Source organism: Danio rerio, chromosome 2, assembly GCF_049306965.1.
Source record: "Danio rerio strain Tuebingen ecotype United States chromosome 2, GRCz12tu, whole genome shotgun sequence".
NCBI lineage: Eukaryota > Metazoa > Chordata > Actinopteri > Cypriniformes > Danionidae > Danio > Danio rerio.
In genome coordinates, this window is record NC_133177.1 from 61,000,557 (window position 1) to 61,015,000 (window position 14,444).

At 41.3% G+C, this 14,444-nt stretch overlaps 3 protein-coding genes across 6 annotated transcripts in view; 2 read left to right on the forward strand and 1 right to left on the reverse strand.

The window, feature by feature from the left end:
• The window catches only part of lingo3b (leucine rich repeat and Ig domain containing 3b), a 790,077-nt gene that overhangs the window by 102,718 nt on the left and 672,915 nt on the right, over positions 1–14,444 (reverse strand). The gene's annotated exons all lie outside the window — the stretch shown is intronic.
• LOC100534673 (protein unc-13 homolog A) overlaps positions 1–14,444 on the forward strand; it is a 172,838-nt gene that overhangs the window by 8,227 nt on the left and 150,167 nt on the right. The window lies entirely within an intron of this gene.
• On the forward strand, positions 9,713–12,791 carry LOC141379212 (uncharacterized). Its single transcript, XM_073932082.1, has 2 exons — positions 9,713–10,286; positions 10,368–12,791. The coding sequence occupies exons 1-2, from the start codon at positions 9,839–9,841 to the stop codon at positions 12,734–12,736; spliced, it is 2,817 nt and encodes a 938-aa protein (XP_073788183.1). The 5' UTR covers positions 9,713–9,838; the 3' UTR covers positions 12,737–12,791.

Here is a 14,444-nt window from a genome sequence, read left to right on the forward strand (position 1 = left end):
ACTCTTCTGAAGTTAAAAATTACTGTGTTGTATGAAAATTTATATAAAGAAACATTAATATTAATAATACTTAATATAAATATTACTATATTATTATATAAACATGTCTGGAAAAACATGATGCCCTAGTTTTTTGATCAGTTGTTATTTTTTGGTCTAAATTACAAATTATATGCAAAGTTTTATTCAAGTTTTTTTATTAAATTAACGGTAAATTGTATTTTAACGTCTGCCAACCCCAACTCTAAACCCAGCCATTACAGTATAAACGATTGTTTTATGTATTATAGAGGTTGTAGACATCTTTGAGTCATGATATCCTTCATTTAAAAGTACCACAGGACATGGATATGCACTGTAACATTAATATATCATGTTATTTACATCACAGTTCAATGGATATTTCATAAATCACGCAGTGCTATTGTCATTAATGTACACAAATGTGGCAGTGTTTTCTTTTACGGGGATAATTTCCCAAAGTTGCTCATGTTTGACACATCTTTTCATCGGTTTGGTGTGTTTTATGAGACATGTTAGTGTGTTTTCTCTTAAAAACTCACTATTTATACATTTATGAATGTCTTTCTTTTGTTGAACACAAAACAAGATACTTAGAAGAATGTTGGGGGGGGGGGGGGGGGGGAAGCAGCCAATGACGTCCATATCAGATCATAGAGGCTGTTTTCCCCCATCATTCTTCAAAATATCTTCCTTTTCAACAAGTAGAGGATGAGTAAATTCTGACAGAACTTTAATTTTTTGGGTGAGCTGTCACGTGGCACGGTTGCTCAGTGGTCTTTAAGTTCATATTTACACGACACAATGCCCCAAAATACACATACAAACATTATTCTTTGAAGATAACTTAATATAATGTGTTATTTCTCAAAATAGTTTAATTAAAAAATGTTTTTTTAACTAATAATAGACTGTTTAAGGGTGACACAGTGGCGCAGTAGGTAGTGCTGTCGCCTCACGGCAAGAAGGTTGCTGGTTTGAGCCTCGGCTGGCTAAATTGTTTGTAGTGTGTGAGTGTGAATGAGTGTGTATGGTTGTTTCCCAAAGATGGGTTGCGGCTGAAAGGGCATCCGCTGTGTAAAAACGTGCTGGATAAGTTGGCGGTTCATTCCGCTGTGGCAACCCCGGATTAATAAAGGAACCAAGCCGAAAAGAAAATTAATAAATGATAGACTGTTCAGGGCGGCACGATGGCTCAGTGGTTAGCACTGTGGCTTCACAGCAAGAAGGTCGCTGGTTTGAGTCCCGGCTGGGCCAGTAGGCATTTCTGTGTGGAGTTTGCATGTTCTCCCCATGTTGGCATGGGTTTCCTCCGGGTGCTCTGGTTTCCAAACACATGCGCTATAGGGGAACTGATCAACTAAATCAGCTGTATAGTGTATGAGTGTGTGTGTGAATGAGTGTGTATGGGTGTTTCCCAGTACTACGCTGCTGCTAATAGGGCATGTAAAACATATACTGGAATAGTTGGTGGTTCATTCCACTGTGGTGTCCCCTGAAATAAAGACTAAGCTGAAGAAAAATGAATGAATGAATGCAAAACCTTGTGTTATTTTATAGATGTGATATGCTGAAGTGTGTGTTGTGATTAACGGGATCGCTCATACTGTGCAGTATTGAGTGGGAAATCTCTAGAGCGGCGTGGGACTGTGTTCGTGAGGGAATCCTGTGTGTGTATATGTGTGTGAGCGAGCACTAGATGAAATGGCATTTCTCCTGAAGATCATTCTGCTCACGCTCAGTGCGGTGCAGTCCGGTGGAATCTTCCCGGACGGCTCGTTTGTCTTCAGGTTATAAATAATACTTGATTAACCGGCCGCTAATGACCCCTTCAGCTTTATCTCAGATGCTTCAATCTCATTAGTATTATGCATACATGATCAGAAAGCATTATTAACACCTGCACTGCATGTATCGAGCGTCCTGTGCATGCGCTGTCTCTGAATGATTGGAATCAGCTTGAATGATTCTGCTCTGATGCAACGACACGTGCACGCTCATTCTGATTCTGTGCTGCAGCAGTCCATAAAACACCGCCGGCGCTCTCACTATAGTGCTGGCCATCATGACGAATCTCCTAATCCTCAGAAATCACGACAGGATCATATTTAGACACAAATTAAATTAAATATAGGGTTGAAGTCAAAATTATTCCTGTTACATTTAGATTATTTAAACTTATTTCCCAATATACTATGGAAAATACTTATATATATATATATATGTATATGTATGTGTGTCTAATGGAGAGAATGTGCTTTAAACATATTTATAAACAGTTTTAAAAACTAATTTCTAAAATCTAAAAGGTGGCATGGTGGCTCAGTGGTTAGCACTGTGGCCTCACAGCAATAAGGTCGCTGGTTCGAGCCTCGGCTGGATTAGTTGGCATTTCTGTGGGGAGTTTGCATGTTCTCCCCGTGTTGGCATGGGTTTCCTCTGGGTGCTCCAGTTTCCCCCACAGTCCAAACACAGGCGCTATAGGGGAATTGATTAACTAAATTGGCCGTAATGTATGAGTGTGTGTGTGTGTGTGTGTGTGTGTGTGTGTGTGTGTGTGTGTGAAAGAGAGTGTATGGGTGTTTCCCAGTGATGGGTTGCAGCTGGAAGGGCATCCGCTGTGTAAAACATATGCTGGACTAGTTGGCGGTTCATTCTGCTGTGGCTACCCCTGATGAATAAAGCGACTAAGCCGAAGGAAAATGAATGAATGAATGAATTTTATTTGATCTAACATATATATTTATAAAAAAATTATAAAAATATAAATATTTTTGCATTCCATCTATAAAAAATTATTTACTTTTTTGCATTGCGTTTATGGGGATTTATTTATTTATTTATTTATTGTTTATTTATTCAACTATTCATTAATTATTTAATTATTTATTTATTTAATAATTGCTAAAATGGCAATAATTAATTAATTTAATCAATTTATGTATTATTATTATTAATTAATTAATGTATTTATGTATGTATGTATTTATTTATTTATATGTGTGTGTGTGTGTGTGTGTATAATTAATCTTGGTTCAAATTTAACTATTTTTAATAGTATTATTTGTTATATTAGCAATAATTTATTATTTAAATAAAAAAAACATTAATTGTGCTATTAAAAATAAATTTTTAGAGTTTTAAAGGTATTATATACAATTATGATCATTTGAAGAGGTTGAGAAAATAATATCACATTAAAAATAATATTAGTGGTAACATATATTGTGATGAAATATAACTCAGAAATAATGTTTAACCCACCATAAAGCCACCAAAATTTATTGTATATAAAATATACTGTGTTCATTCATTCATTCATTCATTCATTCATTCATTCATTCATTCATTCATTCATTCATTCATCCATTCATTCATTCATTCATTCATTTTCCTTTGGCTTAGTCCCTTTATTCACCAGGGGTCACTCTCATACTCATTCACACACACACTATGGCCAGTTTAGTTCATCAATTCCCCTATAGCGCATGTGTTTGGACTGTGGGGGAAACTGGAGCACCCAGAGGAAACCCACGCCAACACAGGGAGAACATGCAAACTCCACACTGAAACGCCAACTGACCCAGGTGGGACTCAAACCAACGATCTTCTTGCTGTGAGACGCTAGTGCTAACTACTGAGCCACTGTGCTGCTCTATGGTGTTTATATAAATTCTATATCTATTTATATGATATTTTAATCAAGTATAGTTATTTTTTTTCAGTTAATGAACTCTCCCTCCCCCTTCAGCAACATCTCTTCTCTGATTGGTGTTTTACTCATATGAGTGCGGGATCAACCTGTCACTCAACCAATCAGCCAATAGCAAACCACAACCATCCGAATAAGTCTCTCTGGACAGAATCAAGCTTTACCCTACATCTGTCCTTGTCCGAGAAGCAGTTTCACTCAGATGTTTTTCGACTATAGCAGTCTGACAGGCACTCATGTGATACCGAATCCCTCGTCTGGGAATTGTGTCTCTATCCACTCTCCCTCTCTCTTTCCCTATGCAGTAAATCAGAAGCTCTGTGATTTATAGTAAATGCACAGCGACTGCTCAGAAATATGGCTTTATTGCTCGCCATTCGCTCAGTGAGACGACAGAAGCTCTTATTCCTGATGTGCTGCTTGTCATGATGGAGGTGTCGGATCAATGTTCATTACAGGGGAAAGTGTGTAACATAAAGCCTCAGGACTGAATTGAGCTCTTTATTTAAGGTAGTATATGGGCGAGTCCAGAATTGCGGGTACATTCGATCCTCCAGTGCTGCATTCCCAATTTGCATACTAATAGTATTCGAAGATAGAATTAGTATGTTAATAAGAGTATGCCAACGGTTTCCGGATGCTCTATTATTTACGTTAGAAATTCAAAGCGTAGAACCGTCTGTACTATAACTGCTAATATTGCCCACAATACATTGAGCGTGGCAAAGCAGTGGCGCAGTAGGTAGTGCTGTCGCCTCACATCAAGAAGGTCGGTGGTTTGAGCCTCGGCTCAGTTGGCGTTAATGTGTGGAGTTTGCATGTTCTCCCCTCGTTCGCGTGGGTTTCCTCCGGGTGCTCCGGTTTCCCCCACAGTCCATAGACATGCGGTACAGGTGAATTTTGTAGGCTAAATTATCCGTAATGTATAAGTGTGTGTGTGTGAATGTGTGTGTGGATGTTTCCCAGAGATGGGTTGCGGCTGGAAGGGCATCCGCTGCGTAAAAACTTGCTGGATAAGTTGGCGGTTCATTCCGCTGTGGCGACCCCGGATTAATAAAGGGACTAAACCGACAAGAAAATGAACGAATGAATGAATACATTGAGTGTTTGATGTCTTTTCGATTAGAACTACAAACTCAGTGAGGAAAGTGTACATAAACTACAAACATGGCGGATGCGCTAGACCCACTGTCAAGTAGAAAGGCTTCTTTAAAGATGCTTAAATGACTATTCGTTAATATCTAGGCAACTGGACAATATTTAAATCATGTTTTCTGTGTTATATTTCATCTGCAACAACAATGTAAACTTCTATAAAGACGTCTTTGAACTTAAACACCTGAATAGCAGCTTAACCTGCAATATGGTTGGTAATTAAATATTGCAGAAATTTGCATAATGAGATGATTGACAGGTCTCGTAACTAAGCAACGTAACAGTATGCTCATGAGAAGTATATACACTCACCGACTACTTTATTAGGTACACTTTACTAGTACCAGGTTGGACCCCCTTTTGCCTTCAGAACCGCCTTAATCCTTCATGGCAGAGATTCAACAAGCTACTGGAAATATTCCTCAGAGATTTTGCTCCATATTGACATGATAGCATCATGCAGTTGCTGTAGATTTGTCGGCTGCACATACATGATGTGAATCTCCCGTTCCACCACATCCCAAAGCTGCTCTATTGGATTGAGATCTGGTGACTGGGCAGGCCATTTGAGTGCAGTGAACTCATTGTTATGTTTAAGAAACCAGTCTGAGATGATTGAGCTTTATGACATGGTGCATTATCCTGCTGGATGTAGCCATCAGAAGATGGAGACACTGTGCTCATAAAGGGATGGACATGGTCAGCAGCAGTAAAAGTGTGGTCTTCTGCTGCTGTAGCCCATCCGCCTCAAGGTTGGACATGTTGTGTGTTCAGAGATGCTCTTCTGCAGACCATTTGAGTTACTGTTGCCTTTCTATCAGCTGGAACTACTCAGACTAACCCATCTGGCACCAACAACCATGCCAAAGTCACTTAAATCACCTTTCTTTGCCATACTGATGCCTTGAACTTTGAACTGCAGCAGATCGTCTCGACCATGAGCAGTTGGACAGTGTACCTAATAAAGTGGCCAGTGAGTGTACGTCCCAAAGCTTGCGCACTCTCATGTTACATACTCAAAAGCATGTACTTGTTCTTCACAAAAAAGCACATACTTTTCAAATGTAGTACAAGTGTGTGAATTGGGATGCAGCACAAGATAAACTGTCTTATTATTGGTTTAAAATGAATTAAACTGTTTTGAGTCATAGCAAATGATATCAAGTTATCTCTAAAAATTTTAGTGTGTATGTTGGGGCATTTTGTCTTGTAAATATAAACATAAAGACTCTCACTATACCTTGTTTTGACCGTCTCCACATTCTGTATGATACATTCAGCATTTATCATCCTAAAATACACTATATTTGTGTGTGTTTGCCCTAATAAGGGGCGAGGCAGTGGCACAGTAGGTAGTGCTGTCGCCTCACAGCAAGAAGGTTGCTGGTTCGATCCTCAGCTCAGTTGCCGTTTCTGTGTGGAGTTTGCATGTTCTCCCTGCCTTTGCGTGGGTTTCCTCTGGGTTTCCCCCACAGTCCAAAGACATGCAGTACAGGTGAATTGGGTAGGCTAAATTGTCCGTAGTGTATGAGTGTGTGTGTGTGTGTGGATGTTTCCCAGAGATGGGTTGCGGCTGGAAGGGCATCCGCTGTGTAAAAACTTGCTGGAAAAGTTGGCGGTTCATTCCGCTTAATAAAGGGACTAAGCCGACAAGAAAATGAATGAATGAATGAATGCTCTACTAAGTTAAAGAAATGTTTACATGTATATGAAAATACATGTTTTTTCAGTCATAAACACACACATTTAGCGTGTGTCTCCACATTCTGTTGCATGTTAGAAAAAGCATGTGACTTGCTCTAAGTCAGGGGTGTCCAAACTTTTTGGGCCGAGGGCCAGATGCAAAAAAAAAAAAAGTTGTCCCGGGCCATATATTACATGCATTACACAGACATGTGCATATATATATATATATGTATGTGTATGTGTGTGTGTGTGTGTGTGTGTGAATATGTATATGTGTATATATGTATGTATGTATGTAGCCTATGTGTGTGTGTGTGTTATGGAATTATTTTAATTAGTTATTTTAATTCATCGTCCAACTGTGTTTCTAGAAAGACTTTCGTTTTTAAATTCTTGAATCTTCTCTGGGCAAATTACACTTGCAACACTCCTCCCTTATACATTCTCCTTCAGTGAAAGGTTTCCTGTGCTGTGCGATTAGCTGGGCTACATCATAACTAGCCAGCATAGAATTTTCTTGCACTTTATTAGCACGAAAAAAAACTGTTGCTGAGCTGATAAGCAAGCTGCTATTTGTTTTACTTTTTGATCTCGTTCGGCACCAGTGTAAGAGCTGAAGGCCTGATGTTTTATTTTATAATGTCTTTTAATATTATATTCCTTCATTACTGCAACTGATTCCTGGCAAATTAAACAGACACATATTCCACTGACCTCTGTGAAGAAATATTCTTTGCCCCATCCTGACTGAAATTTCCTGCGCTTACTGTTGATTTTCCTTTTTCTTGCTTGTGCCATGGCTCGCCTAAACCTGATTATGAATTATGTTTCTTTCAGTTTGTTGTTCGGTCCGTTTTACTTCATAACAGGAACTGCTGCCTAATTGAAGGCATGTAATAGCGACACCCGGTGGTTATTTATTGAGTTACGTACATTTTTGTATAGCGGGCCAGATTCTATTAATATTCATAAAAAGCCTCGCGGGCCGCCACAAAACTGATCGCGGGCCGTAGTTTGGACACCCCTGCTCTAAGTGATGTCACTTTCTGTGGCGGGAAACTCTGGAAGGCCTTGATGTGTTTCATTATTCTTCTCTCATTAACTTGTGCTAAATGTTTTGGATTCAGGCGGCACGGTGGCTCAATGGTTAGCACTGTGGTCTCACAGTTAGAAGGCCACTGGTTTAAGTCTCACCTGGGTCAGTTGGCATTTATGTGTTAAGTTTGCATGTTCTCCTCGTATTGGTGCGGGTTTCCTCCGGGGGCTCCGGTTTTCCCCCACAGTCCAAACACATGCGCTATAGGGGAGTTGATGAACTAAACTGGCCGTAGTGTATGAGTGTGTGTGTAAATGAGTGTGTATGGGTGTTTCCCAGTACTGGGTTGTGGCTGGAAGGGCATCCGCTGCGCAAAAAAACATATAATGGAATAGTTGGTGGTTCATTCCGCTGTGACGACCCCTGATGAATAAGGGACTAAGCTGAAGGAAAATGATTGTTTAGGATTCACCAATAGTTGATTAATTACGCGTGAACTCTGTCATATTTCAGTCCATTTCTCATTTACTTTTCAAAAACAATAGTATGAAGAAAATTTGTGTTTTAAACGTGCCATGTATCTGGTTTGAAGCTAGGCTAGAGCACATAATGTCTACTCGGTTACTGTCAACTCTGTTAAATGTTGAACTAAGACAACAATCAGTAACAGAATCAGTTGTTCCCGATCACATTTAAGCATACTGTAAAGTGTACATTTCCTGTACAGTATCATTCGAATTCAAGGAAAATGCTTGAAATGTGCCCACAATTCTGCAGTGTGTGTCATGTGTCAGGCGCTCAGCTGGTGAAATCTGCATAACAGATTGAGTAAAGTGTTTCTATATGAATGCATTACATAAAGCCTCGTGTTTTTAATGCTGTGTGTGTGTGTGTGTAATATAACTGCTATGTTGTTCGGTGTGTTGTCGTCCCTCTACAGATGCTGAATGTAGGAGTGTTTTCACACTTATGTAATATTGCTTTAGCGGTCAGAATAGGCGGAAAATATCCAACCTGCTGTTTTCAGCCAAACATCTAGCAGATGTTAAACTCCACATGAACCGGAAGCTATAGCCATTTTTTTTTTGGTGTACTGTGACGCTCCATGGTTAGCACTTTTGCCTTACAGCAAGAAGATCGGTGTTTCAAGTCCAGGCAGAGTCAGTTGGCGTATCTGTGTGGAGTTTGCATGTTCTCCCTGTGTTGGCGTGGGTTTCCTCCGGGTGCTCCGGTTTCCCCCACAGACAAAACACATGTGCTATAGGGGAATTGATGAACTAAATTGGCTGTAGTGTATGTGTGTGTGTGTGTGAATGAGTGCGTATGGGTGTTTTCCAGTACTGGGTTGCAGCTAGAAGGGCACCCGCTGAACAAAACATATGTTGGAATGGTTGGCGACCTCTGAAATTGAGACTATGCTGAAGGAAAATGAAAGATGTATATAAAGTCTTAAACTTTTAATAATCCAAACACACTGCAAATTATTTTACATCAGTAAAACACTGGCCATAGCCAGGGTGCGGATTATACATTGATGACTGATTGCGTCAACTTTTTCGGTTAGTTGTTGTATTTTGTTTAGGTCAAACTAATCATCTAATTTAACTTTACTTTTAGGCTATATGTAGACACAAAGACCTATTTTATGCGAAAACAGTCTTGTGAATACTTACGATGTCTATCAGAGCTGTATATCAGACTGTTATACTCATGCACATACTGCTTGGCGTGATTATACATTCACAGTGGTATGAAGACTTATAGAGGTGGTCAAATGTATATTTAAGTTATCTAAAATTTAAATTATTCGTAATATTTAAGATACAGATCAAAGCAAACTGGGCACACCAACAACCCCCCCCCTCGTACATCTTGTTTTGATGTCCTTCAGGAGGACCAATTTACACCCTGCCAGCCACCGGCCACTTTATTAGGTGGAGAAGCACTTTAGCTTTAGCTTTATTAGAGGAGAAGCACTTTAGCAGCATCTAGAACAGCAGCCTGGAGGCGTGTCCAGCTGAATTCAATCAGCTAGTGCTTTGGGGTTATATAAACAACTAGTTCACCGCGGCAGCGGTCGTGGCAGCCTCGTGTGAAGACCGACGAGTGTAAAGACCATCGACTCTACCTGCGCGACTCCACCGAGCAAAGACACCGACAAAGCACTTGAGTACTTTACTGTATTGTTTTACTTTACACCTATTTTTTGTTGTCAGTGCACTTTTATTATGTGTTTTCTAATTCCTGTTGTTACTAACACTCGCAAAACACGGGAGGTACGCTGCAGGCGTAATCCTCACAACCTTCGTTCAATACATGTATCTACTATTTCACAACTCTCTCTCTCCGTGGGCCTCTGGAACTGTCAATCAGCTGTTAACAAGGCTGATTTTATTACCTCCATAGCTACATATTCTGACTATAATCTCATGGCTCTAACTGAGACCTGGTTGAGGCCGGAGGACACTGCTACACATGCTACTCTTTCTGCTAATTTCTCTTTTTCCCACACTCCTCGTCAGACAGGGAGAGGGGGTGGGACTGGACTACTAATTTCCAAAGAATGGAAATTTACTCTGATACCGTCCCTGCCAACAATCAGCTCCTTTGAATTCCATGCAGTCACCATTATCCACCCCTTCTACATAAATGTGGTTGTCATCTACCGCCCACCAGGTAAATTAGGTCACTTCCTAGATGAACTGGATGTTCTTCTCTCATCTTTTTCTAATTTTGCCACTCCCTTATTGGTGCTAGGTGACTTCAACATTTACGTTGACAAACCGCAAGCTGCAGACTTTCAGACTTTGCTTGCCTCTTTTGACCTAAAAAGAGCACCTACTTCTGCTACCCACAAATCAGGTAATCAGCTAGACCTTATTTACACACGACACTGCTTCACTGATCAAACAATAGTAACTCCACTACAAATATCTGATCATTTCCTTCTGTCTCTCAACATCCACATTACTCCTGAGCCGCCACACACTCCAACACTGGTTACCTTTCGCAGAAACCTACGATCTCTCTCACCCAATAGACTATCCACCATTGTTTCAGACTCTCTTCCTCCATCTCGCAAACTCACTGCACTTGATTCGAACAGTGCCACTAATACACTCTGCTCCACACTAGCATCATGTCTAGACCGATTATGTCCTCTTGCATCCAGGCCAGCCCGTGCCAGTCCTCCTGCACCCTGGCTCTCGGATGCTCTCCGTGAGCATCGCTCAAAACTTCGGGCTGCAGAGAGAATTTGGCGGAAAACTAAAAATCCTGCACAGCTCTTAACATACCAAACTCTTCTGTCCTCTTTCTCAGCTGAGGTTACTTCTGCAAAGCAGACGTATTACCGTCTGAAAATCAACAATGCCACTAATCCTCGCCTACTTTTTAAAACATTTTCCTCCCTCCTCTATCCTCCTCCTCCACCCGCATCCTCCACACTTACTACTGATGACTTTGCTACATTCTTCTGCACCAAAACTGCAAAAATCAGTGCTCAATTTGCTGCACCTACAACAAACACGCAAGATACAACACCAACACCACACACACTCACCTCTTTTTCTCAGCTCTCTGAGTCTGAGGTGTCCAAACTTGTGCTATCTAGCCATGCAACCACCTGTCCACTCGATCCCATTCCCTCTCATCTCTTGCAAGCCATCTCTCCTGCAGTCATACCAACACTGACTCACATAATTAACACATCTCTTGACTCTGGTTTATTCCCCACTACATTTAAGCAGGCTAGGGTAACCCCACTGCTAAAGAAACCCAACCTGGACCATACGCTACTTGAAAACTACAGACCAGTATCCCTGCTTCCATTCATGGCCAAGATTCTGGAGAAAGTAGTGTTCAATCAAGTCCTGGACTTTCTTACTCAAAACAATCTCATGGACAACAAGCAATCCGGCTTTAAGAAAGGCCACTCAACTGAGACTGCCCTGCTCTCGGTCGTGGAGGATCTCAGACTGGCTAAAGCAGACTCTAAATCATCAGTCCTCATTTTGCTGGACTTGTCAGCTGCTTTTGACACTGTCAACCACCAGATCCTGCTATCTACGCTAGAGTCACTGGGCGTTGCGGGCACTGTTATACAATGGTTCAGATCTTACCTCTCTGACAGGTCATTCAGGGTGTCTTGGAGGGGAGAGGTGTCCAACCTACAGCATCTAAACACTGGGGTACCTCAAGGCTCTGTTCTTGGGCCACTTCTCTTCTCCATCTACACATCATCTCTAGGACCAGTCATCCAGAGACATGGATTCTCCTACCACTGCTATGCTGATGACACCCAGCTATACCTCTCTTTTCATCTTGATGATCCCTCGGTTCCAGCTCGTATCTCAGCCTGCCTGTTGGATATTTCACACTGGATGAAAGATCATCATCTTCAGCTGAACCTCGCAAAAACGGAAATGCTTGTAGTTTCTGCCAACCCGACTCTACACCATAACTTTTCAATCCAGATGGATGGGGCAACCATTACTGCATCCAAAATGGTGAAAAGCCTTGGAGTAACGATTGATGACCAACTAAACTTCTCTGACCACATTTCTAGAACTGCTCGATCGTGCAGATTTGCACTCTATAACATCAGAAAGATCCGACCCTTCTTATCTGAACATGCAGCTCAACTCCTTGTTCAAGCTCTTGTTCTCTCCAAACTGGATTACTGCAACTCTCTACTAGCTGGGCTTCCAGCTAACTCTATCAAGCCTCTTCAACTGCTCCAGAATGCAGCAGCACGAGTTTTCTTCAATGAACCTAAACGAGCACATGTCACTCCGCTGCTAGTCCGTTTGCACTGGCTGCCAGTTGCTGCTCGCATCAAATTCAAAACTCTGATGTTTGCCTACAAAGTGACTTCTGGCCTAGCACCTTCTTATCTGCACTCACTTCTGCAGATGTATGTGCCCTCCAGAAACTTGCGTTCTGTGAATGAACGTCGCCTCGTGGTTCCATCCCAAAGAGGAAAAAAATCACTTTCGCGAACGCTCACGCTCAATCTGCCCAGTTGGTGGAATGAACTCCCTAACTGCATCAGAACGGCAGAGTCACTCGCTATTTTCAAGAAACGACTAAAAACTCAACTATTTAGTCTCCACTTCACTTCCTAATCTGCAATTGCCTCTTTGAATATCACACTAACTTTACAAAAAAAAAACAAAAAACAAAAAAAAAACTACTAACACTTCCCTTCTTAGACTTTACAGACCTGAAACTTGCCTTTAGTACTTATTCATTGTTGCTCTTAGTTGTGTAAATTGCTTCCTTGTCCTCATTTGTAAGTCGCTTTGGATAAAAGCGTCTGCTAAATGACTAAATGTAAATGTAAATGTAAATGTACATGTTTACAACTCCTTGTTGCTGCAAATGTTTAGTCAGCCAATCACATGGCAGCAACTCAATGCATTTCGGCATGTAGACATGATCAAGACGATCTGCTGCAGTTCAAAGCGAGCATCAGAATGGGGAAGAAAGAGGATTTAAGTGACTTTGACCATGGCATGGTTGTTGGTGCCAAACTGGCTTTTCTGAGTATTTCAGAAACTGCTGATCTACTGGGATTTTCACGCATGACCATCTTTAGGGTTTACAGAGAATGGTCTGAACAAGAGGAAATATCCAGTGAGCGGCAGTTCTGTGGGCGCAAATGCCTTGTTGATGCCAGAGGTCAGAGGAGAATGGCCAGACTGGTTCCAGCTGATAGAAAGGCAACAGTAAATCAAATAAGCACTCGCTACACCCGAGCTCTGCAGAAGAGCATCTCTGAACACACAACACGGCCAACCTTGAGGCGGATGGGCTACAGGAGCAGAAGAGCACACCGGGTGCCGCTCCTGTCAGCTAAGAACAGGAAACTGAGGCTACAATTCACACAGACTCACCAAAACTGGACAATAGAAGATTGGAGAAACGTCGCCTGCTCTGATGAGTCTCCATTTCTGCTGACACATTCGGATGCTCGGGTCAGAATTTGGCATCAACAACATAAAAGCATGGATCCATTCTGCCTCGTATCAACGGTTCAGGCTGGTGGTGGTGGTGTAATGGTGTGGGGGAGATTTTCTTGGCACACTTTGGGTCCATTAGTACCAGTTGAGCATCGTGTCAACGCCACAGCCTACCTGAGTATTGCTGCTGACCATGTCCATCCCTTTATGAGCACAGTGTCTCCATCTTTTTCCAGCAGGATAACGCACCATGTCATGAAGCTCAATCATCTCAGACTGGTTTCTTGAACATGACGATGAGTTCACTGTACTCGGATGGCCTCCACAGTCAGCAGATCTCAATCCAATTTGATTGGCATCATGGATGTGCAGCTGACAAATCAGCAGCAACTGCGTGATGCTATCATGTCAATATGGAGCAAAATCTCTGAGGAAATTTTCCAGCACCTTGTTGAATCTACACCACAAAGGGTTAGGGCCACGAAGAGGGTCCAACCCGGTACTAGTAGGTGTACCTAATAAAGTGGCCGGTGAGTGTACATTCAGGTTGAAACAACAACAGCAAACGTTTTTGACATCTAAAATTTAAATAACATGAATAATTCTAAAGCCAAATGGTCAAGAATACCTTCACATTTAGATTGTGTTATATTGATCAGTTTAATGTGCTTACGAACAGTCAGAACTGCCAAAAACGAAATGCTTGTTATCATATTTGAAATAATCGGAGTGAAAATTGCACCCTTTCAAATCATGATTTCGGTTTAGAAGCGATAAATCATGCAGGCCTAATTATATGTGCTTTAATAAATCAAATCATTTTAAGCTCTCGTGTGTTTAGAAATGCTGTGTTTGGTTCATCTGTGAGTTG

Bases quoted from the DNA above. Each gene is read 5' to 3' on its own strand.
- LOC141379212 (XM_073932082.1), top strand. From the start codon at position 9,839: ATGTGTTTTCTAATTCCTGTTGTTACTAACACTCGCAAAACACGGGAG. The intron at 10,287-10,367 runs GTAAATTAGGTC...TATTGGTGCTAG, and splicing joins TGTCATCTACCGCCCACCAG to GTGACTTCAACATTTACGTT.